The 26,266-nt window shown below is 41.4% G+C and overlaps 1 protein-coding gene and 2 long non-coding RNA genes across 4 annotated transcripts in view; all 3 read left to right on the top strand.

Annotated features, from left to right (window-relative positions):
• usp6nl (USP6 N-terminal like) overlaps positions 1 to 6,633 on the top strand; it is a 103,285-nt gene extending 96,652 nt beyond the window's left edge. For both annotated transcript variants that reach the window (XM_085387129.1, XM_085387128.1), the window contains 3 exons: positions 893 to 992; positions 1,080 to 1,232; positions 4,672 to 6,633. In XM_085387129.1, the coding sequence (XP_085243255.1) occupies positions 893 to 992; positions 1,080 to 1,232; positions 4,672 to 6,215 (1,797 nt within the window). In that variant the 3' untranslated portion in view covers positions 6,216 to 6,633. The remainder of the gene's footprint in view (positions 1 to 892; positions 993 to 1,079; positions 1,233 to 4,671) is intronic.
• Positions 6,634 to 12,716: 6,083 nt separating this feature from the next.
• LOC146649721 (uncharacterized) lies at positions 12,717 to 15,931 on the top strand. The gene is made up of 2 exons (XR_014908290.1): positions 12,717 to 13,510; positions 14,133 to 15,931. It is a non-coding gene; the product is annotated as an uncharacterized LOC146649721 (long non-coding RNA).
• Positions 15,932 to 21,739: 5,808 nt separating this feature from the next.
• LOC146649720 (uncharacterized) lies at positions 21,740 to 24,950 on the top strand. Its single transcript, XR_014908286.1, has 2 exons — positions 21,740 to 22,529; positions 23,152 to 24,950. It is a non-coding gene; the product is annotated as an uncharacterized LOC146649720 (long non-coding RNA).
• The last annotated feature ends 1,316 nt before the right edge of the window (positions 24,951 to 26,266 follow it).

The raw sequence follows: 26,266 nt of genomic DNA, 5'->3' as shown, positions 1-26,266 counted from the left end.
ATGCCAAGCCTGGATAATTGTGAATCCATCCATCCAAGGTGCTTTATGCTGCAGAGAGAAACCCAATAATCAGTAACTGAAGTTATTGAATAATTTTTTATTATTAACAACCAATGCTGTGATTTCTCTACTTGGTTTCAGCCAATGAGCTGCTCCAATTCAATGATTAAAACCAACCAACCCACCACGTTTCTGACAGCCCGTAAACAGCTTTTAATCGCCAGGAATGTGAGAGGTTTAGGAGCCTGTCAGTGGTGGATTTTTACTTTATTTGTATTTATAAAGCACCTTTAAAACCAAGACTTTCAAAGAAAGTTACAAAGCTCTGAACCGTAATGAAAGCAACAAATATGAAAGGTTACAAATGAATATATTGGATATTAAAGAGGATAAAAGGATCAGCAGTCATGGCAAACCGCATGATTTAAATATGTTTTTAAAAGAGTTCCAAAAGCTGCAAAGACTCAATCGCCTTTAGTGACTGAACAAGCTTTTGGAATGACTGACGAGACCATGCCGGGACATTTTCCCACTCCTTTTCAACAAGAAAGCTGTGACGACTAATATCACTTCTCTTTTTCCTTTTGACTGGTAATCACAACAAAAAGCAGCACTGTACACTGACCCATCGCTGACTCAGAGTCTGCTGCACGTGCAAAGCTACGGCTGCTTTTGGAGGTCGTAGCATGCATGCAGTATTTAGGATTTTTAAAAGATTACGATTATGTTTTGTGTAAGTTAGAGTAATCAGTGCTCCTTTAAAATAATTCCCAGTAAAGTAAGAGGTTAAGTTCTTTTTTTTTTCACGGCAACTGCTGACAGTCACAAAAATATAGATAAATTACCTTCTTCAGTAACTTATCGTCTAACTTTTCGTTCTGCTCGTGGTCAGACTCCCTTCACACTGACCCTCAGGATCTGGGACATCTATATCTTGGAGGGTGAAAGAGTGCTGCCTGCCATGTCCTACACGCTCCTCAAACTGCACAAGAGTAAGACCGTTTCCTCCACAAACTGAAACCAGCTGATTTCACCCCTCACAACACTTCTCATCAGTGTGAGTGTGTGTGTGTCTGCAGAGCACCTGATGAAGCTGTCCATGGAGGAGCTGGTGGAGTTTCTGCAGGTGACTTTGTCCAAAGATTTCTTCTGCGAGGACGACTTTGTGATCGAGCAGCTGCAGGCGTCCATGACAGAGCTCAGGAGGGCGAAGCTGGAGCTGCCCGCACCAGGTACTTCTGCACCAAACAATCCATTTTCTATAAATTATCAAAAAGTCTGCTCTTCTCAAGTAAATCAGTCTCCAGTTGGTTTTAAACTTGTGTTGGAGAGTGACAAAAGTTCCTCTATGCACAAACAATTCCAGAAACCTCACCTCCAGTTGCCCTTTTAGTGCAAATGTGACAAACAAATCCAAGCCAAATGTCAGATTTTACGCTTTTACTCTTGAGGATATCGCTGTACACTCAATCTATGATCTACTTCATCTGTTGGTCAGGAGAAAAAGCAATTTAGTTCTATAAATTTGGAAATAGAAACATCTTCCAACTTTTCTTAATTGTTCTATTTAGTGGCAAAATGTAAGAGAATTGTTTGAGATGTTCACAATCAAGAGGCCAAAGGGAATCAAAGAATCAGCGTACACCCAAGCTGGTACTAGCGTGGCTCTATCCATACATGAAGATCCTCTGAGGGTCCACCTGAAGTCCACAAGATGAGTGAGCTACCACTAAGAAAGGGGAAAAAACAACTACACAAAAATAGACACATTAGTCAGAGTTAGTCGGTGCCCTGACAAACAAACTAACTGGTGTCTATGTAGGTTCTCACTCAGCCTGGGCTCTGTACCACTAAGCAAGCGTAACATATCCAGGGTTTCTTTCCCTTATCTGGATTTACTTACCCTATAACCCAACTTCAGCCGGGATAAGTGCTCTGTGCTTTTCGAATCCTGCTCTGTCTCCTCATTAATCTGCCTTCTCTCCCTTCTTCTTTCAAACAATGTAAGCCAACAACAACAAAAGTGTGGCTGTGAGCGGCGGCCACATTCCCTCCTACAACAGCAACCGGTGGGCTATCCTGACTGGTCCTTCGTTCTCCATGTCTCTGTCCATCTGTCCCACAGTCAGTCCGTCCTGTCTGTCGCCTGTCTGTCCCGCAGCACTCGGGTTTATTTTTCTTTGTTTCTGTCACAAACTGATCTTCCAGCATAATATTTCAGACTTGCTTTGCTGCTTATTTGGAGTCCTTCAATGGTTAGCTCATCTCTTACCTTTAGTTTTTGATCCCCTTCTCCTTTTTGTTTTGACTACCGTACAATGTGGCTGCAGATGTAAAATTGATGATATAAGGCGCCATCTGGTGGGAAACTAAAAGTATTGCATGACTCTGTGTGGAGAACTTTAGTTTTAGAGACAAAATTCCTCATCTTCTAAATTAACCTTGCATTTGTGCTAATGTTACTTAAAGGCACAGCCGTAAATTTAGATAAAGGTCCTTAATGCATCTACACCTGTCTTCACAGTCTTTTCCAGGTTCCTGTGTGGTTGCTTTCCTCCTGCGCCACACTATATAAACCTCTATAACAGCAGCTGTAGCTGAAGGAGGAAGGGCTTTCCTTTCTTCCAGAGCCCACACAACTTTAATAGTAGTCTGTTCACTTTCCTGCCTGCTGACAAGATAATGGGCCTTTTTTTGAACACTGGAGGCTTTTGTTAAACTTATGTTTTAACAGCTATCTGCTGCCACATGTGCTGCTGTGCAGCAGGGCTATTTTAATCTGCATCCTTGTGTCTGAATAGGCTGAACTGTGAGATTTGACAGTTTTATGATTCTGAGTGTTTACTTGGCTTAATTTAAGTTTTTTTTAATCACCACAGCATGTAATTTACTCAGTACTCTGAGTTCTTTATTGCTTCCAACAACTGCAGAAATGGCATTTAATACAGGGGTGTTGACTTCAAAGAGCAATTTTATTTGCCTCTGACCTGTCAGCAGGTGAGGTGAAAAGACTCTACAGCAGCATTTCTACAGTCATGCTGGAAAAACAATCGCTCACTACACTGGCATCACTTTTCTGTTTGCATCACACAAGTTAAAGGACACTTAAAACAAAATCTGAACAACTGCAGGCCTTACTTACCCCAGTTAAGATTCAAAACCCTGAAGAAGAATCTCCAGCCATCAGTTTGTGTCCTGAAGCACTTTGGACCTGGAGCAGGACAGTGATTGAATGGCTCAAAAAAAACTAAATGAAGGCTTTGGAGTGGCTGGGTCAAAGCTTAAACCCAAATCTGATTGATGTGCTTTGACCTTAAACAGGCTGTTTGTGCTGGAAAACCCTCCAGTGTGGCTGAATTAAAACAATTCTGGGCCCAAATTCCTCCACAGCAATGTGAAACACACGTAGTCAGTAATTGCAAAAGTTTGATTGCAGTTGCTACGAAGGGTGGCACAAGCAGTTATTAGGGTTAAGGGCTTATAACGTCTTTCCTCCTTAATAAATGAAAAACTGCGTTTTGTATTCTTCCCTTATCTTTGTCTTATATTGATATTTGTTCCAATATCAGAAATATGTAAGTGTGATAAATATGCAAAAAACTATGGAATTAATAAGGGGCAAACACTTTTTCACAGCACTGTATAAACCTCTTGATTGAGGGCTGTAGTCTTGCAGTAGCAGAAGAAACACAAGTTTGATTTGTATTTTGTTATCTAATAAAACGCACGAATGAAAAAGAGGATTGTGTTTTGGCTCGTCTAATAAACGTGAATGGAAATGAACGAAGAAAACAAAACAGAAAAGTTGGTTAGGAAAAAAAATCCCAAGTTTCTATTTCTTTAAATTAAAACAATAAATTCAATAAGTGAAAGACGTTAACTTTGTCCCCCGGTGGGTTTTAAGCAGTTTGTGGTGGAACAAAAGTGACCGAGGTCAGTGGGTAATTTCGTCACGCACACGCTCTTTAGTCTGTGGATGCAGGTCCAATAAGTCGACTTCCTGGATAACTCCCACAGCGCTTCCTCTTCCTCCAGCTGCTGTCGTCCTGACCTGACTCTGGTCATCACTTTTTCCCTTAAAACACCCACATAACCCACACCGTGTGTTCCTGTCAGCTCCGCTCATTTCTTTCAGATGTAAAGCAGCAAGTTTGAGTACTAATGTCAAACCTTGTACTGGTTGTAGAAGCTGAGTACTCTCTCTCTCTTTTTATAGTTGTACTTATAAGTCTCAGTGCATTTAAGAAGGTTCATTAATCAAGAAATATTTCTGTATGACCTTTCAAGCCTGGAGCTACTACTGCAGCCGAGTACTGTTTAATGAAATGTAGAAAGACTAATCATTTCAGAGCACGCTCAGTAGAGTGTCTCTTCCTAATTGAGTCTCCCATGATGGGAATTTATATCAAACATTATTTCTGATGTTTTTTTCCCTATCCTCCTCCCACTCTTTGCCTGTGGATATGTGATTATGTGTCTTCATGAGTGTATTCTCCTTTATTTTGTACTCTCTATGGCAGTGTTGTTGCATGAATTCATGTGCCCGTTTGTGACACGTCATCAGATGTGAACCAGCGCCACACAGTGTGTTCAGTCATCACCGCTCACCTTTGTTTCCTGATGGCGTTCTAATGCGTTTACACCTTTTTTTCCCCCTCCGATCTTTTACAGGTAAAGAGGACGAGTTTCCCAAGAAGCCTCTAGGGCAGCTTCCTCCTGAGATAGCCGTAGCAAACCACGTGGCCAACGGTCAAAGCCACGCGGAGCCAGCCGAGCCCCCCAGGGAGCCAAGTCCTCTACCAGACCCCCAGCGGGACGGACGGCCCCCGAGCCGAGCCCACCGGGAATCGCTGGAGAAACGGATCCGTCACCACAAGGGGGACAAAAGGGAAACCCACTCCAGGGGGTCAGGTGAAATCTCAAATGAGACACAAAAGCAATCCACCTACACCACACCAGAGAGGGGGGCGACACCACTGTCAGCCCCCACCCCAACACCACAGATGACCGCTGTGGATGGAGGAAAGGCTCACGCCATCGCTAACCACAACTCCAACGCAGCCTCTAGCTCCCGCAGAGACATGCCTGGGCCCCGGTGGGTCAAACCCTCCGAGACAAAGCTAGAAGCTTTGCGGGAAATTCAGATGAGCCGAGGGCCATCGCCGGCTCCTTCCAGCCCAGATGACACCGCTCAGCCTCACCGCCGGCCACGCTCCAAGGGCTACGCCCCCGGCACCGACCGAGGCTCCAATGCCTCCCAGTATGATAATGTACCAGGGCTGCCGGAGCAGGACTTCGAGATCCTGGAGCTTGAGAAGCCTCCGTCCAGATTGAGGCCCTTTCGTAATGAGATACCCTACAATGTGTCAGCCCTGCATCAGGGCAGCCCGAGCCACGGGTCCAGCCTGTCTGGGAGTGTCGTCTCCGTGGCACCCGGGCCCAGAATGGCCAGACAGCCTCTTCCTCCTCGTTTTCCTCACAACAGTCCTGTAAATGTTCCGACTGGCTACCCTGACCCAAAGAACCAGTTCCATACCCCACCTCATCAGCACTCTCCAGGCAGGACTACTACTGAGGTCCCCATTCCACATCCCACCCAAAGCGTGGACAACAGACTCTATGCTCTGCCCTCCCGATATCCTGCACCGCCCAGTGCATTGTATGGAGAACGAGCGTATGCCACCACCCAGCGACAGCCCAACAGCTTCTCCCCAGACAAGACCCTCATGAATAACACCTTCGCCACCTACCGCAGGCAGCCAACGCACAGCTCCGCCCGCAATCCTCGGAACCCCAGGCCTCCCCTGGAGCTGGACAACCAAGGGAGCTCCACCCCCATCTATCTGCAACAGCTCACCTCCACAGCACAGGTCTACAGGTTCGAAGGACACCAGCGGGGTGAGCCAAACCCGCACTACCTGCCAGCTCAGCAGGGTGTAGATGGGCTCCAGTGGGAGCCAACGGAGGAGTTGCCCCCTACATCCCCAGGTGGGATGCCTCGCTCGCCCAGCTTCCAGAAGGCGCAGATGTCGCCCCTCGCAGAGTTCACCTTCCCCGACAACCCGGACGCCCTGCGTCAGTACCGACCGCAACTCCAAGAGCAGCAGCAGCACCAGCAGCCTGTGTTACGGCAACAGCTTCCTCAGCTGTTTGGAGGACCACACTACAGGCACGCACAGGAGGCGTTTGCCATGCAGGAGTCCATGCTGCTGTGACAGGACGATATGACGAGACACTGTAAAAACTAAAAGAAAAGAAAACTGAGGCGTAGTCACCAACACTGTGGTAAAGACGACCAGTAGTCCTAGCTTTGTTAGGAACCGGCTTCTACTTTGGTTCTGTTGTCGTTCATGTGTGAAGTACTGAACTCCCGGCTGTCACGCTGCATCGTAACGTTGCAGGACCCACCAGCCGCTGTTTTTACTGATCACTTTAAAAAAAAAGATTAAAAAGACTGACTGAAGATTTAATTTTATTTTTGGATGTAAATCATTAACAAGAGGTGACAAAATATAAATATATCTTTTAGAGTCTGATATGTACAGAAGATTTTTTCTTTTCTTTTTTTTTGAGTTATCGGTAACAGGGGAATTTTCTCCTGAGAGCCGATTTATTTTCCATCTTTATTTTTTTTATATCTTACTCTCCAGATATGTACCGTAGGGATCAATTAACTCGATATGCTTGTGAATGTTCTTTTTAAAGAAATATGACCAATGGTAGAATTAGCAAACAGTGCTACACGGGTTACCGTGTGTCTTGATTTCCATTTAAATTTTTTTAAGCAGGTTTTGTTAAAACATGTTTAGGACCATGCTTTCTTTAGTTTTTGTCCATTACTAATAGTTTGTTTTTGCATTACTTCAGGCCAGTCTTGTTTTTAATTAATTTCAACTGGGCGGCTCAACATATAGACAGCTGATTTTTGAGGGCTAATATATACTTTAAAAAAAAAAAAAATTATGGCTTTAAGTTATCTTGATTGTTATGTAACCATTGATAACACATTTTTTAAATTGCTGTGACATAGTTATCACATCTCGAGCACATGGAGTCCGAGGTGCTTTTAAACTACTTTCAGTACAAGGTTGCTTAACTTCATTATGTCTTACTTCTCTCAACAATGTCACATCCACTGGCATACAGTCATCCGGCGCGCGCACACGCACGCAACAAATGTGAGTCGCATTTTTACCCACCTACTTTTCATACTCTGATGTAGATGCAAGTACTTTCAAACACTACTAAAATGTTCTTTACGTCCCCTCAGTCATCTTTGGGTTGTTTTAGTTGTGAAACAACTAATTGCAGTCCATTCTGATACTTTGCTTAATAAAAAGAGGTCGGATGAAAATGAACCTTTAAATTTGTTTGTGGTTTTTTAAAATCAGCTCAATAAAAAAAGGTGGGGGGGTGATATCAGGTGTTTTTATATATATATTAGGATGCAGTGCATGGAGAAACACTGTAAATGAGTTTCCAGTGTTGCGAAAGCTTCCAAACCACCACAATTCCTGGATAATGGAATTTCTTGTGCACTCCAAAGGGGCCACGGGTTTTACTTCTAGGACTTTAATGAATATTTTTGTTTAGCAATCAGCAGTAAAAGGAAAATGCACAGGCTTCTGTCACGTAACGGTCACATATTGTTGTCTTTATTGTATACAGCGTATATTAGCAAAAAGCCAATTGAGAGCAATGGCAAACCCTGAAAATGTAAACTGTCATTTTAATTCTGGAGTCACTTCAATGCTCTCTCAAGTGCATCTATAAACAATTAAATGCAACATGCAGTGTCGGCACCTTTACTGTGCTCTGCATATGCTCAGCCCTCAGTGACCCTAAAAACTTCCACTTTGGAGTAATCCCACTTACAGCTGATCATGGAATATCTAGGAAGTGAAGCAGTCGGTGAAACCAAATGATCAACTGATTGTTTAAATGATATTTATTTCACAATTAGCATACTTGACTAATTTCAGCCTCTTACTTTTAAAGATTTTCTGGCCCTTATGAGCCATTACATTTTTTATTACTGGAAAGACGGGTGGTGGTGTATGTGTCCTGACATTTTAGAAACTGTTTAGTCAAGACTGACTCAGGAAGAATGGAAGTAGTTTATTGCGTCCCTGCTCTAATCAAAGCCAACAAGAAAATGAACATCAAATACAGAAATAAATAACATGTTGCTGAAGACTTTGTAATAAGAGCTGGTAGGCTGCCTAACATCGGCATTCAGCAGCTTGCTTCCACGCTGTTGTTGTGCATCTTTCTGGATAAATTAGCAGGAGACAGCTTCTGAGCTTTGCTGGATAAGCAAAGGATGCTTGGCAGGGCTGTGAAGGTTTGTGCAAACGGTTAACAAATCCGTGGTAGGAGAAGCTGAAAGAGACACCTGTGATGCACCGGGATGTTGCTTTGAATCCAGAACATCTTAAAGCTCAGTCATGTTATTTCAATCCGTGGTTGGAAGCAGATACATCTGTGAGGAGAGCTCAGAATATTTTATGGAAAATTCTGGATTGATCCAAGAAAACCTTAGAATGTGGGGCACGTTTGGTATGTGATATATTTTATACTTTAACATAGCGCTCTGTGCACATGCTCACTCTGCACCACTACAGAGCTTAGATTCTATCTGATTACATGCCTCCCGGAAGGCTTAATGGATTAGTCGACCACAGGAAATTATGCCTTTTTTTTGTTTGTTTTTTCATGTCATCTTGCAAGTAATTCATCCAGCAAATAAGCAACAATATTCAGGTACACGATGCATTCAAAGTAGCTTCAATGTGATGCTTCTTTTGCTGAAAGGTGTACGAAACCGAGATTAATAGGTTAGGGAAGCATGACGAAGGTAGCTCTCCTCACCTGGCTGGAACACAGTTGTGATGAAAACATAATCCGTTCTGGTTTTTCGTTTAAAACACGCTGGAAGTGATACATTGTTGCGTGTGGTTTGGGGTTTTTTTGTTTGTTTCTTGCCTCATAGTGAACCTATATACCATTTTTTCCATTTGGCACCAAATACAGAAAAAGGAAACCATCACCCTCAGTCTGAGTGGGTCATTTATCAGCAGAAGTTGGCTAATTCCCAAGCTGAAGAAGCACTCGCAAACCAAACATCTCTTCTGAGAGAAGCCTGGCCTACATCCAGGTAGCAGTACCATTGCTAAAAGTCAACTTTGTTTAGGAAGGTTCCTGAATGAGTGAAGACACCCTAAAGTATCTGCATGTCAGTCATAATCAAAGCTGGTCAAACCGTCAAACCAGCTTTAATGAAACGCACTTGAATTCTTTGTTTATTCCATCTGCAATACCATCTGGAAATTGGTCATCTTAATGACAATGGCCTCATTTTTCAGCATGACAACAATCCCAAAGACACAGCAAATGTAGGAAAAGCATAGCTAGATAGAATAGAATAGAATGCCATTATTTAGAAAAACACAATGTTTCAGTAACGACCGGACCTAAACATTACTGGAGCAGTGTGTTGTGCCTCCACGTATTTTTATACACGTTTCAGTAAATTACTGCATAAATTTTCCGTTTTTCTAGCAAAATGTGAAAAGGAAAGGAGGGATTGATGAACACTTTTTCACACTGTTATGTCTTTATGAAAGCAGGCTTTGCTCGTTTAGAGCTGCCTGGGTCAAGTCGCCTAAGCATCGCAATTTGGATTAAAGTCACTCAGATGCTCACCCTCACCCATTTCCCCTGCTTCCTCCTTTTTATGTGCTTTTTAAAAAATAGATGAGGCTAAGAAAATACCAGAAAAATACACTTCCCATAAAAATTCTCAGATAGCTGAAGAAGAACCACGTAGACAGGTTGGTGTTGTGTATGAGGCCCCAGGTTGAAAGTCTACAATGTAAAGATTTACTACATGAAATGAAACTAGTCATGCACATAGCTACTGATACTGACCAATCGTCCCACTCAGCCTCATAATAGATACACCTATGGTATCAATTTCAAAATTCTACATCATCTTGTTCTAAAGTTATCACATTTACAAGATTTTCAGACAACTTGACCTCTGACCCCTGACCTTGAGCCAGAGTTCACTAAGATCTGATTCTTTGCAAACACATTCATAAGGCTCGCAGAATGACTGTCCAACAGGGGGGAAGAACTTGGACTGCAAATGGATTCTTGTGATTCTCCTAAATTCTGCACTCACTGACATATTGCACCTAGTTGAATTCTACAATACATACATACATACTCATATGCAGTACAGGGGCCCCACAGGGAACTGTGCTGGCATGCACCCTGGATCCAGTGCAGGTGGTGGGAGACAGAAGGACTCTGGCCAAAATAACTTCTCTGATGGACAGAGTCTCCCACCCCGTGCATGTAAATGTTGCTGGACTGCAGAGCTCCTTCAGTGACAGACTGCTGCATCCTAGATGCTTGAAGGAGCGTTTCCGCAGGTCCTTCCTCTCTACAGCTGTCAGACTGCACAATCAAAACTGCTCCCAACAAACATAGAGGTTTACATCAGTGCTGTGACAACTTCTGCTGTTATAACTTGCACATTACTTCTCTCAGTCTATATATACACTAACTTATTGGAAGTTACATGTCTACTTTTTAATGCACAGGTACAATACACAACCTGCACTTTTCAAAATATTCTAAATATTCTAAATATGTAAACATCTTTCAGTATCTTGCTCTGTTTGCACACTACAACCTGGGTTTGTATGTAAAATATGTAAACATTGTCTTTCTGTTCTGTGTGTATTTTTGTTTCTTTTTGCCGCTTATACATCAAATTTCCCCTTGTGGGACATTTAAAGCATTATTCTATTCTATTTGTACGTATTGGATGTTCAAAGGACAGAAAAATATTCAAGTTTTTTGTCAGATTCAGTCGCTTATGTCACACACATGGAAGAGAGCTGGCCACCTCATTTTGAAGTTTCAGACTAACTCCTACCTCCTGAGAGCAAAGCTGGGTTCTGAAAGAGATCAGATCCTACAAATTTAAATCAATCTTGTATGTGTGGTAGGAGGGAGGGGTGGTTAAGTCAGCCTCTTCCTACTTCCTAGTAGCTCAGAACTCCATAGTGTCTATACAAACATGCTGTAGTAAGCAACTACCTCGCACCCCGAATTCAGCTCGAATACATTAAAAATGAAAAAACCAAAAATGCTAATGACCAGAATGCACACACTCAACTTGTTACATATTTGACAACATAGAAAAACAAGACAACAGTCTGAATGTTTTTATTTGATATTATTGTTTTATTTGATATATATGATATTTTGTATATGATATATATCTTAAATAAAGCGCCAAATCACAAGTTTCTTCCCTGTTTGTACTGTAAGGTAAAAACAATACAGTACTACAGAGAAGCCCAACAATCAAATGATCCCCCTTTGAGCAAGCACAAGGCGACAGTGGGGAAGAAAAACTCCCTTCTGACAGGAAGAAACTTCCAACGGAACCAGGCTCAGAAAGGGGCAGCCATCCGCTGCGACTGGTTGGGGGCGATGGAAATGGATTTGGTGCTAAAATTCTGCTTCAAGATTTTAAAAGAAGCAAGGCAGCAGGAAAAAGGCAAAAATGTCATGTAATCATTGCTGCCCTTTAAAGCAGCACGTAAAGGGTTTTGAAAAAGCTTTTAACACTGCTGAAAAAAACCTGGAAATTTTGGACTTTTCTGGAGGACTGGGGAGCCCGAATTTCAAATGACTTATCACAGCCTTGTCAAAAGATGAATCATTTGACATTGCAGCATTTAAGACATTGTCTGAGGAGCCAAACTCCTTGATGAGGGATTTGGCCATTTTCTTAATGAACTGATTCTTGTCATTTATCAGATTTATGGCGGACTCTGTGCTGCTGAGTTCAGGCTGTATCAACTCTGTCAGATGGTTGATGAGAGTGTGTATTTCTCTTGAAGTACTTGTGGCCTTAGCCACAGATTGCATGGTCTTAGACTTACATTTTACAAGAAGTGTCTTAAAGAGCAAAAAGGAGAGGTCAGTGGACATTTCCTTAAAATCAGAAGATGACCTTGACACAACACCCATCTCTAATACTTCAAAGGAATCTTTAAGAGAGCCTGAAATGCTCGCAGAGCATTTTTCTGGAGAAACGCTCTTAGGTTCTGCCATTGGAGGTGAGTCGATGGATACCAGAGACCATTTTTCTGGAGAAACGCTCTTAGGTTCTGCCATTGGAGGTGAGTCGATGGATACCAGAGACCATTTTTCTGGAGAAACGCTCTTAGGTTCTGCCATTGGAGGTGAGTCGATGGATGCCAGAGACCATTTTTCTGGAGAAACGCTCTTAGGTTCTGCCATTGGAGGTGAGTCGATGGATACCAGAGAGCATTTTTCTGGAAAAACGCTCTTAGGTTCTGCCATTGGAGGTGAGTCGATGGATACCAGAGACCATTTTTCTGGAGAAACGCTCTTAGGTTCTGCCATTGGAGGTGAGTCGATGGATACCAGAGACCATTTTTCTGGAGAAACGCTCTTAGGTTCTGCCATTGGAGGTGAGTCGATGGATACCAGAGACCATTTTTCTGGAGAAACGCTCTTAGGTTCTGCCATTGGAGGTGAGTCGATGGATACCAGAGAGCATTTTTCTGGAGAAACGCTCTTAGGTTCTGCCATTGGAGGTGAGTCGATGGATACCAGAGACCATTTTTCTGGAGAAACGCTCTTAGGTTCTGCCATTGGAGGTGAGTCGATGGATGCCAGAGACCATTTTTCTGGAGAAACGCTCTTAGGTTCTGCCATTGGAGGTGAGTCGATGGATGCCAGAGAGTATTTTTCTTTGTTCTTTGTTGAATCCATTTCACCAAATATCTCATGGATGACGTCAACTACAGCCTGTTCTACAGGGTTTAGAGCTCGGACACTTTCTGTTTCAGCAGTTATTTCACCTTCTTTTGCTACACCTGATCCTTCTGGAAGCTCAATTTCTTCCCCCTCCTGATCTGAATTTTCATCCATTGCAGTCACAAATGTTATTTTCTTGGTTTGTGTTAAAAGCGTGAGACGTTTCCTGAGAGAGCGCCGACTGTTCAACATGTGCCAACAAATGAGCATGTCTAAATGTCTGAGGGATATTTATAGCCTCTTGCCTATGTGACGTTGCAGCACATCATAGCCAATCGAATTTCCTTTCAGTGACGTCACGAGCTACGCATGCGCAGACGCCTCACATATATATATATAAGGTTGACGTCACGCCGCAATGCATTGTGGGGTCTACGAATCAAAACAAACACACTGTGTTGGAAGACGATTACAAGATGCTTAAAAGCAGCTCAAAAGAGAATGGACTGTATAGAGACCGATTTCGTTCAGAGGGGAAGCAGCGGTACTTGCAGAAAATAGCGTGCATTGGAAATGTGGAGCCGTATGAAATACGGCCGTGGAGTAGAAACCCTGAAGACCAACTGCTATTGACGTAGCCTGACATATTTTCGTACCTTATCTGTGGAATCAGCGCGTACAAGTCGTCATTCAAACAAAGGTAAGTCAGCTCGAGTACTGCGAGTGAAATGCGTTTGATTTCCCTGCAAACATTCACATTAGTGCAGCATAAATTCATTCATGAGGGGAAATTACAGTGAGAACATGTGGAGGCTGTTAGGTGGATAACATAGTGAGTTCAGTGCATTGATGTGACATTGTCCTGAAGGATTTAGTTATTCTTTATGGTTAAAGAAATTGCAATGATTTATTCATATTTATTATAAATCATTCTAATTATACATCTTGCTTCCATATTTGTATCTTGTGTCATTAAAAATACATTTTATTTTAATTTTATACATTGATTAATGACCTGCAGAATCTCCTTATCATATTAAGGGATTCATAATTGTCACTTTATGCTTTCTCCATCTCTAAAGTGATTACATTACACATTACATACTTTAAGTTCATTTTCTGCAGGCAGGTTTCTGACAGAGAACAGGCAGGTTTAGAATATAACATGCAGCGATGGACACATAAAGAAATGAAAAATTACATGTATGTGCTAACTTTCTAAACACTTTGTTACATTTATGATGAAGTAGATAAAACACATTTATGTCGGCCTTGGCTCATAGTTCTTGTCTTTAAATGAACTTTGTCTGTGTGTGTTTCAGGTCCTGCACTCAAAGACTGAATGAACCAGCATTGCAGCCATGGGTCACTGTGAGCATCACAGGGAATGTTGAAGCCGCCCACTGCACCTGTAAGGCCGGAGTCGCGGAGACCTGCACCCATGCGACTGCTCTTCTGTTTAATGTAGAAGCAACAGTGTTGATCTGTGGCACAAGGACTGTTACAGATGAACCTGCATACTGGGTTTTGCTGGGTAATGTGACCAAGATACAGTCAGTGGTTGGCCATAACATAGACTTCTCCTCTTCAGCTGCCCAAAAAAGGCTCTTGATCAAAACATAAACAGACCATCCGTATTGAAAGGTAAAAGGAGCCGTCCTCCAAAAAGAAAAATCCCAGCTGCTTTTATAGTTTACAAATGACAAAATGTTTCCATAAAATCATGAGTGTTTACATGATATCACCCACTACTAACATTACTTTATTTACTGTATCTTTTGAAAAAATACCGCTATTTATACAGCAAAAGACTTAAGAATATTTAACAGGAGCAGGTTTCATTTTTCCCTGGTTTTACTACCACACTGTTCACCAAACCTTCACCATCTTATCCAGAAGGGTCACCTCTTCACCCTCACATGGAAGAAGTAATCTGATTGGCATGGTGGTGTGTTTGAAGCAGGTCCCTTGTGTAGCGCTGCGACCCAGTCACGATGTTTCATCCATTTCATTGGCTGGTTTGCTGCAATAATGCCAAATAATTAGCAACTCTATAGATAGAAGGTAGTTCTGCAAAATCACTCAGTAGGATGTTTGTTCTAATTTGCTATGAGCTCAGAGCGCATCGAAAATAAAACTAATAGGCTATAAAGAGTGATATGAACATATTTAGAACTTACTGGAATGAAAATGTCTGGAGCACCAACAGATATTTGGAGATGGAAGAGAACTGGATATCAGCTCGTCTCACAGCTGCTATCCAGGCTAGACGCCTTCGTTTGGTAACATCGATACACGAGCTGCCTCATGTTGCTTCCAGGTTGGGAAAGAATGAAAAGACAAACCCTTTTCAAGCTTATTCTCTTGCCGGTCGTGCGATCGAACATTGCAGCCGACCACACAGCAAGAACGAACCATGGCTGTCGTGTGTGCCTTCGCTCCTTTTTCGCTTGTGCTTTGTTTAGACCCCCAAAATCCTTTCCACGCCCACCCCCGTGACATCACGCTCCAAAGCCCTATAAAAGCCCATAACAGGCACTCACAGGCTGTATCCAAATTCAGGGTGTAATTCTTAAACACTTAAAGCTGAAATTCTGCATTGCACATCTTAATTAATCAAACCAAATTACTTATGGACCTGTGTACATGTGCACACATAGTCTGATGGGTGAGTGAAGTTGAACTCATACCAAAGTGACACTATACCTCGTGCTGAGCATGATCCAGGATAAGTGATTTATTTGTCTCCATAAATTTGTGTTTGTTGTGGAAAAACTGAATCTAGACGTTTAGAATTCATGGCGCTGCAGTGCAGTTCTCAGTTATGAACACAGAGGGGCAGTGATGTCATTTCTTTCATCAGTGGCTGATCTGTTCAGAGCAAGAGCCCCAAAAAGTGAGATTTTTTATATCTTACTCTCCAGATATGTACCGTAGGGATCAATTAACTCGATATGCTTGTGAATGTTCTTTTTAAAGAAATATGACCAATGGTAGAATTAGCAAACAGTGCTACACGGGTTACCGTGTGTCTTGATTTCCATTTAAATTTTTTTAAGCAGGTTTTGTTAAAACATGTTTAGGACCATGCTTTCTTTAGTTTTTGTCCATTACTAATAGTTTGTTTTTGCATTACTTCAGGCCAGTCTTGTTTTTAATTAATTTCAACTGGGCGGCTCAACATATAGACAGCTGATTTTTGAGGGCTAATATATACTTTTTTTTAAAAAAAATTATGGCTTTAAGTTATCTTGATTGTTATGTAACCATTGATAACACATTTTTTAAATTGCTGTGACATAGTTATCACATCTCGAGCACATGGAGTCCGAGGTGCTTTTAAACTACTTTCAGTACAAGGTTGCTTAACTTCATTATGTCTTACTTCTCTCAACAATGTCACATCCACTGGCATACAGTCATCCGGCGCGCGCACACGCACGCAACAAATGTGAGTCGCATTTTTACCCACCTACTTTTCATACTCTGATGTAGATGCAAGTACTTTCAAACAGTACTAAAATGTTCTTTACGTCCCCTCAGTCATCTTTGGGTTTTGTTTTAGTTGTGAAACAACTAATTGCAGTCCATTCTGATACTTTGCTTAATAAAAAGAGGTCGGATGAAAATGAACCTTTAAATTTGTTTGTGGTTTTTTAAAATCAGCTCAATAAAAAAAGGTGGGGGGGTGATATCAGGTGTTTTTATATATATATTAGGATGCAGTGCATGGAGAAACACTGTAAATGAGTTTCCAGTGTTGCGAAAGCTTCCAAACCACCACAATTCCTGGATAATGGAATTTCTTGTGCACTCCAAAGGGGCCACGGGTTTTACTTCTAGGACTTTAATGAATATTTTTGTTTAGCAATCAGCAGTAAAAGGAAAATGCACAGGCTTCTGTCACGTAACGGTCACATATTGTTGTCTTTATTGTATACAGCGTATATTAGCAAAAAGCCAATTGAGAGCAATGGCAAACCCTGAAAATGTAAACTGTCATTTTAATTCTGGAGTCACTTCAATGCTCTCTCAAGTGCATCTATAAACAATTAAATGCAACATGCAGTGTCGGCACCTTTACTGTGCTCTGCATATGCTCAGCCCTCAGTGACCCTAAAAACTTCCACTTTGGAGTAATCCCACTTACAGCTGATCATGGAATATCTAGGAAGTGAAGCAGTCGGTGAAACCAAATGATCAACTGATTGTTTAAATGATATTTATTTCACAATTAGCATACTTGACTAATTTCAGCCTCTTACTTTTAAAGATTTTCTGGCCCTTATGAGCCATTACATTTTTTATTACTGGAAAGACGGGTGGTGGTGTATGTGTCCTGACATTTTAGAAACTGTTTAGTCAAGACTGACTCAGGAAGAATGGAAGTAGTTTATTGCGTCCCTGCTCTAATCAAAGCCAACAAGAAAATGAACATCAAATACAGAAATAAATAACATGTTGCTGAAGACTTTGTAATAAGAGCTGGTAGGCTGCCTAACATCGGCATTCAGCAGCTTGCTTCCACGCTGTTGTTGTGCATCTTTCTGGATAAATTAGCAGGAGACAGCTTCTGAGCTTTGCTGGATAAGCAAAGGATGCTTGGCAGGGCTGTGAAGGTTTGTGCAAACGGTTAACAAATCCGTGGTAGGAGAAGCTGAAAGAGACACCTGTGATGCACCGGGATGTTGCTTTGAATCCAGAACATCTTAAAGCTCAGTCATGTTATTTCAATCCGTGGTTGGAAGCAGATAAATCTGTGAGGAGAGCTCAGAATATTTTATGGAAAATTCTGGATTGATCCAAGAAAACCTTAGAATGTGGGGCACGTTTGGTATGTGATATATTTTATACTTTAACATAGCGCTCTGTGCACATGCTCACTCTGCACCACTACAGAGCTTAGATTCTATCTGATTACATGCCTCCCGGAAGGCTTAATGGATTAGTCGACCACAGGAAATTATGCCTTTTTTTTTGTTTGTTTTTTCATGTCATCTTGCAAGTAATTCATCCAGCAAATAAGCAACAATATTCAGGTACACGATGCATTCAAAGTAGCTTCAATGTGATGCTTCTTTTGCTGAAAGGTGTACGAAACCGAGATTAATAGGTTAGGGAAGCATGACGAAGGTAGCTCTCCTCACCTGGCTGGAACACAGTTGTGATGAAAACATAATCCGTTCTGGTTTTTCGTTTAAAACACGCTGGAAGTGATACATTGTTGCGTGTGGTTTGGGGGTTTTTTGTTTGTTTTTTGCCTCATAGTGAACCTATATACCATTTTTTCCATTTGGCACCAAATACAGAAAAAGGAAACCATCACCCTCAGTCTGAGTGGGTCATTTATCAGCAGAAGTTGGCTAATTCCCAAGCTGAAGAAGCACTCGCAAACCAAACATCTCTTCTGAGAGAAGCCTGGCCTACATCCAGGTAGCAGTACCATTGCTAAAAGTCAACTTTGTTTAGGAAGGTTCCTGAATGAGTGAAGACACCCTAAAGTATCTGCATGTCAGTCATAATCAAAGCTGGTCAAACCGTCAAACCAGCTTTAATGAAACGCACTTGAATTCTTTGTTTATTCCATCTGCAATACCATCTGGAAATTGGTCATCTTAATGACAATGGCCTCATTTTTCAGCATGACAACAATCCCAAAGACACAGCAAATGTAGGAAAAGCATAGCTAGATAGAATAGAATAGAATGCCATTATTTAGAAAAACACAATGTTTCAGTAACGACCGGACCTAAACATTACTGGAGCAGTGTGTTGTGCCTCCACGTATTTTTATACACGTTTCAGTAAATTACTGCATAAATTTTCCGTTTTTCTAGCAAAATGTGAAAAGGAAAGGAGGGATTGATGAACACTTTTTCACACTGTTATGTCTTTATGAAAGCAGGCTTTGCTCGTTTAGAGCTGCCTGGGTCAAGTCGCCTAAGCATCGCAATTTGGATTAAAGTCACTCAGATGCTCACCCTCACCCATTTCCCCTGCTTCCTCCTTTTTATGTGCTTTTTAAAAAATAGATGAGGCTAAGAAAATACCAGAAAAATACACTTCCCATAAAAATTCTCAGATAGCTGAAGAAGAACCACGTAGACAGGTTGGTGTTGTGTATGAGGCCCCAGGTTGAAAGTCTACAATGTAAAGATTTACTACATGAAATGAAACTAGTCATGCACATAGCTACTGATACTGACCAATCGTCCCACTCAGCCTCATAATAGATACACCTATGGTATCAATTTCAAAATTCTACATCATCTTGTTCTAAAGTTATCACATTTACAAGATTTTCAGACAACTTGACCTCTGACCCCTGACCTTGAGCCAGAGTTCACTAAGATCTGATTCTTTGCAAACACATTCATAAGGCTCGCAGAATGACTGTCCAACAGGGGGGAAGAACTTGGACTGCAAATGGATTCTTGTGATTCTCCTAAATTCTGCACTCACTGACATATTGCACCTAGTTGAATTCTACAATACATACATACATACTCATATGCAGTACAGGGGCCCCACAGGGAACTGTGCTGGCATGCACCCTGGATCCAGTGCGGGTGGTGGGAGACAGAAGGACTCTGGCCAAAATAACTTCTCTGATGGACAGAGTCTCCCACCCCATGCATGTAAATGTTGCTGGACTGCAGAGCTCCTTCAGTGACAGACTGCTGCATCCTAGATGCTTGAAGGAGCGTTTCCGCAGGTCCTTCCTCTCTACAGCTGTCAGACTGCACAATCAAAACTGCTCCCAACAAACATAGAGGTTTACATCAGTGCTGTGACAACTTCTGCTGTTATAACTTGCACATTACTTCTCTCAGTCTATATATACACTAACTTATTGGAAGTTACTTGTCTACTTTTTAATGCACAGGTACAATACACAACCTGCACTTTTCAAAATATTCTAAATATTCTAAATATGTAAACATCTTTCAGTATCTTGCTCTGTTTGCACACTACAACCTGGGTTTGTATGTAAAATATGTAAACATTGTCTTTCTGTTCTGTGTGTATTTTTGTTTCTTTTTGCCGCTTATACATCAAATTTCCCCTTGTGGGACATTTAAAGCATTATTCTATTCTATTTGTACGTATTGGATGTTCAAAGGACAGAAAAATATTCAAGTTTTTTGTCAGATTCAGTCGCTTATGTCACACACATGGAAGAGAGCTGGCCACCTCATTTTGAAGTTTCAGACTAACTCCTACCTCCTGAGAGCAAAGCTGGGTTCTGAAAGAGATCAGATCCTACAAATTTAAATCAATCTTGTATGTGTGGTAGGAGGGAGGGGTGGTTAAGTCAGCCTCTTCCTACTTCCTAGTAGCTCAGAACTCCATAGTGTCTATACAAACATGCTGTAGTAAGCAACTACCTCGCACCCCGAATTCAGCTCGAATACATTAAAAATGAAAAAACCAAAAATGCTAATGACCAGAATGCACACACTCAACTTGTTACATATTTGACAACATAGAAAAACAAGACAACAGTCTGAATGTTTTTATTTGATATTATTGTTTTATTTGATATATATGATATTTTGTATATGATATATATCTTAAATAAAGCGCCAAATCACAAGTTTCTTCCCTGTTTGTACTGTAAGGTAAAAACAATACAGTACTACAGAGAAACCCAACAATCAAATGATCCCCCTTTGAGCAAGCACAAGGCAACAGTGGGGAAGAAAAACTCCCTTCTGACAGGAAGAAACTTCCAACGGAACCAGGCTCAGAAAGGGGCAGCCATCCGCTGCGACTGGTTGGGGGCGATGGAAATGGATTTGGTGCTAAAATTCTGCTTCAAGATTTTAAAAGAAGCAAGGCAGCAGGAAAAAGGCAAAAATGTCATGTAATCATTGCTGCCCTTTAAAGCAGCACGTAAAGGGTTTTAAAAAAGCTTTTAACACTGCTGAAAAAAACCTGGAAATTTTGGACTTTTCTGGAGGACTGGGGAGCCCGAATTTCAAATGACTTATCACAGCCTTGTCAAAAGATGAATCATTTGACATCGCAGCATTTAAGACATTGTCTGAGGAGCCAAACTCCTTGATGAGGGATTTGGCCATTTTCTTAATGAACTGATTCTTGTCATTTATCAGATTTATGGCGGACTCTGTGCTGCTGAGTTCAGGCTGTATCAACTCTGTCAGATGGTTGATGAGAGTGTGTATTTCTCTTGAAGTACTTGTGGCCTTAGCCACAGATTGCATGGTCTTAGACTTACATTTTACAAGAAGTGTCTTAAAGAGCAAAAAGGAGAGGTCAGTGGACATTTCCTTAAAATCAGAAGATGACCTTGACACAACACCCATCTCTAATACTTCAAAGGAATCTTTAAGAGAGCCTGAAATGCTCGCAGAGCATTTTTCTGGAGAAACGCTCTTAGGTTCTGCCATTGGAGGTGAGTCGATGGATACCAGAGACCATTTTTCTGGAGAAACGCTCTTAGGTTCTGCCATTGGAAGTGAGTCGATGGATACCAGAGACCATTTTTCTGGAGAAACGCTCTTAGGTTCTGCCATTGGAAGTGAGTCGATGGATACCAGAGACCATTTTTCTGGAAAAACGCTCTTAGGTTCTGCCATTGGAGGTGAGTCGATGGATGCCAGAGACCATTTTTCTGGAGAAACGCTCTTAGGTTCTGCCATTGGAGGTGAGTCGATGGATACCAGAGAGCATTTTTCTGGAAAAACGCTCTTAGGTTCTGCCATTGGAGGTGAGTCGATGGATACCAGAGACCATTTTTCTGGAGAAACGCTCTTAGGTTCTGCCATTGGAGGTGAGTCGATGGATACCAGAGAGCATTTTTCTGGAAAAACGCTCTTAGGTTCTGCCATTGGAGGTGAGTCGATGGATACCAGAGACCATTTTTCTGGAGAAACGCTCTTAGGTTCTGCCATTGGAGGTGAGTCGATGGATGCCAGAGACCATTTTTCTGGAGAAACGCTCTTAGGTTCTGCCATTGGAGGTGAGTCGATGGATGCCAGAGAGTATTTTTCTTTGTTCTTTGTTGAATCCATTTCACCAAATATCTCATGGATGACGTCAACTACAGCCTGTTCTACAGGGTTTAGAGCTCGGACACTTTCTGTTTCAGCAGTTATTTCACCTTCTTTTGCTACACCTGATCCTTCTGGAAGCTCAATTTCTTCCCCCTCCTGATCTGAATTTTCATCCATTGCAGTCACAAATGTTATTTTCTTGGTTTGTGTTAAAAGCGTGAGACGTTTCCTGAGAGAGCGCCGACTGTTCAACATGTGCCAACAAATGAGCATGTCTAAATGTCTGAGGGATATTTATAGCCTCTTGCCTATGTGACGTTGCAGCACATCATAGCCAATCGAATTTCCTTTCAGTGACGTCACGAGCTACGCATGCGCAGACGCCTCACATATATATAAGGTTGACGTCACGCCGCAATGCATTGTGGGGTCTACGAATCAAAACAAACACACTGTGTTGGAAGACGATTACAAGATGCTTAAAAGCAGCTCAAAAGAGAATGGACTGTATAGAGACCGATTTCGTTCAGAGGGGAAGCAGCGGTACTTGCAGAAAATAGCGTGCATTGGAAATGTGGAGCCGTATGAAATACGGCCGTGGAGTAGAAACCCTGAAGACCAACTGCTATTGACGTAGCCTGACATATTTTCGTACCTTATCTGTGGAATCAGCGCGTACAAGTCGTCATTCAAACAAAGGTAAGTCAGCTCGAGTACTGCGAGTGAAATGCGTTTGATTTCCCTGCAAACATTCACATTAGTGCAGCATAAATTCATTCATGAGGGGAAATTACAGTGAGAACATGTGGAGGCTGTTAGGTGGATAACATAGTGAGTTCAGTGCATTGATGTGACATTGTCCTGAAGGATTTAGTTATTCTTTATGGTTAAAGAAATTGCAATGATTTATTCATATTTATTATAAATCATTCTAATTATACATCTTGCTTCCATATTTGTATCTTGTGTCATTAAAAATACATTTTATTTTAATTTTATACATTGATTAATGACCTGCAGAATCTCCTTATCATATTAAGGGATTCATAATTGTCACTTTATGCTTTCTCCATCTCTAAAGTGATTACATTACACATTACATACTTTAAGTTCATTTTCTGCAGGCAGGTTTCTGACAGAGAACAGGCAGGTTTAGAATATAACATGCAGCGATGGACACATAAAGAAATGAAAAATTACATGTATGTGCTAACTTTCTAAACACTTTGTTACATTTATGATGAAGTAGATAAAACACATTTATGTCGGCCTTGGCTCATAGTTCTTGTCTTTAAATGAACTTTGTCTGTGTGTGTTTCAGGTCCTGCACTCAAAGACTGAATGAACCAGCATTGCAGCCATGGGTCACTGTGAGCATCACAGGGAATGTTGAAGCCGCCCACTGCACCTGTAAGGCCGGAGTCGCGGAGACCTGCACCCATGCGACTGCTCTTCTGTTTAATGTAGAAGCAACAGTGTTGATCTGTGGCACAAGGACTGTTACAGATGAACCTGCATACTGGGTTTTGCTGGGTAATGTGACCAAGATACAGTCAGTGGTTGGCCATAACATAGACTTCTCCTCTTCAGCTGCCCAAAAAAGGCTCTTGATCAAAACATAAACAGACCATCCGTATTGAAAGGTAAAAGGAGCCGTCCTCAAAAAAGAAAAATCCCAGCTGCTTTTATAGTTTACAAATGACAAAATGTTTCCATAAAATCATGAGTGTTTACATGATATCACCCACTACTAACATTACTTTATTTACTGTATCTTTTGAAAAAATACCGCTATTTATACAGCAAAAGACTTAAGAATATTTAACAGGAGCAGGTTTCATTTTTCCCTGGTTTTACTACCACACTGTTCACCAAACCTTCACCATCTTATCCAGAAGGGTCACCTCTTCACCCTCACATGGAAGAAGTAATCTGATTGGCATGGTGGTGTGTTTGAAGCAGGTCCCTTGTGTAGCGCTGCGACCCAGTCACGATGTTTCATCCATTTCATTGGCTGGTTTGCTGCAATAATGCCAAATAATTAGCAACTCTATAGATAGAAGGTAGTTCTGCAAAATCACTCAGTAGGATGTTTGTTCTAATTTGCTATGAGCTCAGAGCGCATCGAAAATAAAACTAATAGGCTATAAAGAGTGATATGAACATATTTAGAACTTACTGGAATGAAAATGTCTGGAGCACCAACAGATATTTGGAGATGGAAGAGAACTGGATATCAGCTCGTCTCACAGCTGCTATCCAGGCTAGACGCCTTCGTTTGGTAACATCGATACACGAGCTGCCTCATGTTGCTTCCAGGTTGGGAAAGAATGAAAAGACAAACCCTTTTCAAGCTTATTCTCTTGCCGGTCGTGCGATCGAACATTGCAGCCGACCACACAGCAAGAACGAACCATGGCTGTCGTGTGTGCCTTCGCTCCTTTTTCGCTTGTGCTTTGTTTAGACCCCCAAAATCCTTTCCACGCCCACCCCCGTGACATCACGCTCCAAAGCCCTATAAAAGCCCATAACAGGCACTCACAGGCTGTATCCAAATTCAGGGTGTAATTCTTAAACACTTAAAGCTGAAATTCTGCATTGCACATCTTAATTAATCAAACCAAATTACTTATGGACCTGTGTACATGTGCACACATAGTCTGATGGGTGAGTGAAGTTGAACTCATACCAAAGTGACACTATACCTCGTGCTGAGCATGATCCAGGATAAGTGATTTATTTGTCTCCATAAATTTGTGTTTGTTGTGGAAAAACTGAATCTAGACGTTTAGAATTCATGGCGCTGCAGTGCAGTTCTCAGTTATGAACACAGAGGGGCAGTGATGTCATTTCTTTCATCAGTGGCTGATCTGTTCAGAGCAAGAGCCCCAAAAAGTGAGATTTTTTATATCTTACTCTCCAGATATGTACCGTAGGGATCAATTAACTCGATATGCTTGTGAATGTTCTTTTTAAAGAAATATGACCAATGGTAGAATTAGCAAACAGTGCTACACGGGTTACCGTGTGTCTTGATTTCCATTTAAATTTTTTTAAGCAGGTTTTGTTAAAACATGTTTAGGACCATGCTTTCTTTAGTTTTTGTCCATTACTAATAGTTTGTTTTTGCATTACTTCAGGCCAGTCTTGTTTTTAATTAATTTCAACTGGGCGGCTCAACATATAGACAGCTGATTTTTGAGGGCTAATATATACTTTTTTTTAAAAAAAATTATGGCTTTAAGTTATCTTGATTGTTATGTAACCATTGATAACACATTTTTTAAATTGCTGTGACATAGTTATCACATCTCGAGCACATGGAGTCCGAGGTGCTTTTAAACTACTTTCAGTACAAGGTTGCTTAACTTCATTATGTCTTACTTCTCTCAACAATGTCACATCCACTGGCATACAGTCATCCGGCGCGCGCACACGCACGCAACAAATGTGAGTCGCATTTTTACCCACCTACTTTTCATACTCTGATGTAGATGCAAGTACTTTCAAACAGTACTAAAATGTTCTTTACGTCCCCTCAGTCATCTTTGGGTTTTGTTTTAGTTGTGAAACAACTAATTGCAGTCCATTCTGATACTTTGCTTAATAAAAAGAGGTCGGATGAAAATGAACCTTTAAATTTGTTTGTGGTTTTTTAAAATCAGCTCAATAAAAAAAGGTGGGGGGGTGATATCAGGTGTTTTTATATATATATTAGGATGCAGTGCATGGAGAAACACTGTAAATGAGTTTCCAGTGTTGCGAAAGCTTCCAAACCACCACAATTCCTGGATAATGGAATTTCTTGTGCACTCCAAAGGGGCCACGGGTTTTACTTCTAGGACTTTAATGAATATTTTTGTTTAGCAATCAGCAGTAAAAGGAAAATGCACAGGCTTCTGTCACGTAACGGTCACATATTGTTGTCTTTATTGTATACAGCGTATATTAGCAAAAAGCCAATTGAGAGCAATGGCAAACCCTGAAAATGTAAACTGTCATTTTAATTCTGGAGTCACTTCAATGCTCTCTCAAGTGCATCTATAAACAATTAAATGCAACATGCAGTGTCGGCACCTTTACTGTGCTCTGCATATGCTCAGCCCTCAGTGACCCTAAAAACTTCCACTTTGGAGTAATCCCACTTACAGCTGATCATGGAATATCTAGGAAGTGAAGCAGTCGGTGAAACCAAATGATCAACTGATTGTTTAAATGATATTTATTTCACAATTAGCATACTTGACTAATTTCAGCCTCTTACTTTTAAAGATTTTCTGGCCCTTATGAGCCATTACATTTTTTATTACTGGAAAGACGGGTGGTGGTGTATGTGTCCTGACATTTTAGAAACTGTTTAGTCAAGACTGACTCAGGAAGAATGGAAGTAGTTTATTGCGTCCCTGCTCTAATCAAAGCCAACAAGAAAATGAACA

The sequence above is a fragment of the Rhamphochromis longiceps genome, linkage group LG17 (genome assembly GCF_057381845.1).
Source record: "Rhamphochromis longiceps isolate RC_006_pf linkage group LG17, R_longiceps_female_GT1.1, whole genome shotgun sequence".
Taxonomy (NCBI): domain Eukaryota; kingdom Metazoa; phylum Chordata; class Actinopteri; order Cichliformes; family Cichlidae; genus Rhamphochromis; species Rhamphochromis longiceps.
The sequence above is the reverse complement of the archived record's forward strand: the minus strand, read 5'-3'. Positions and strand labels throughout refer to the sequence as shown.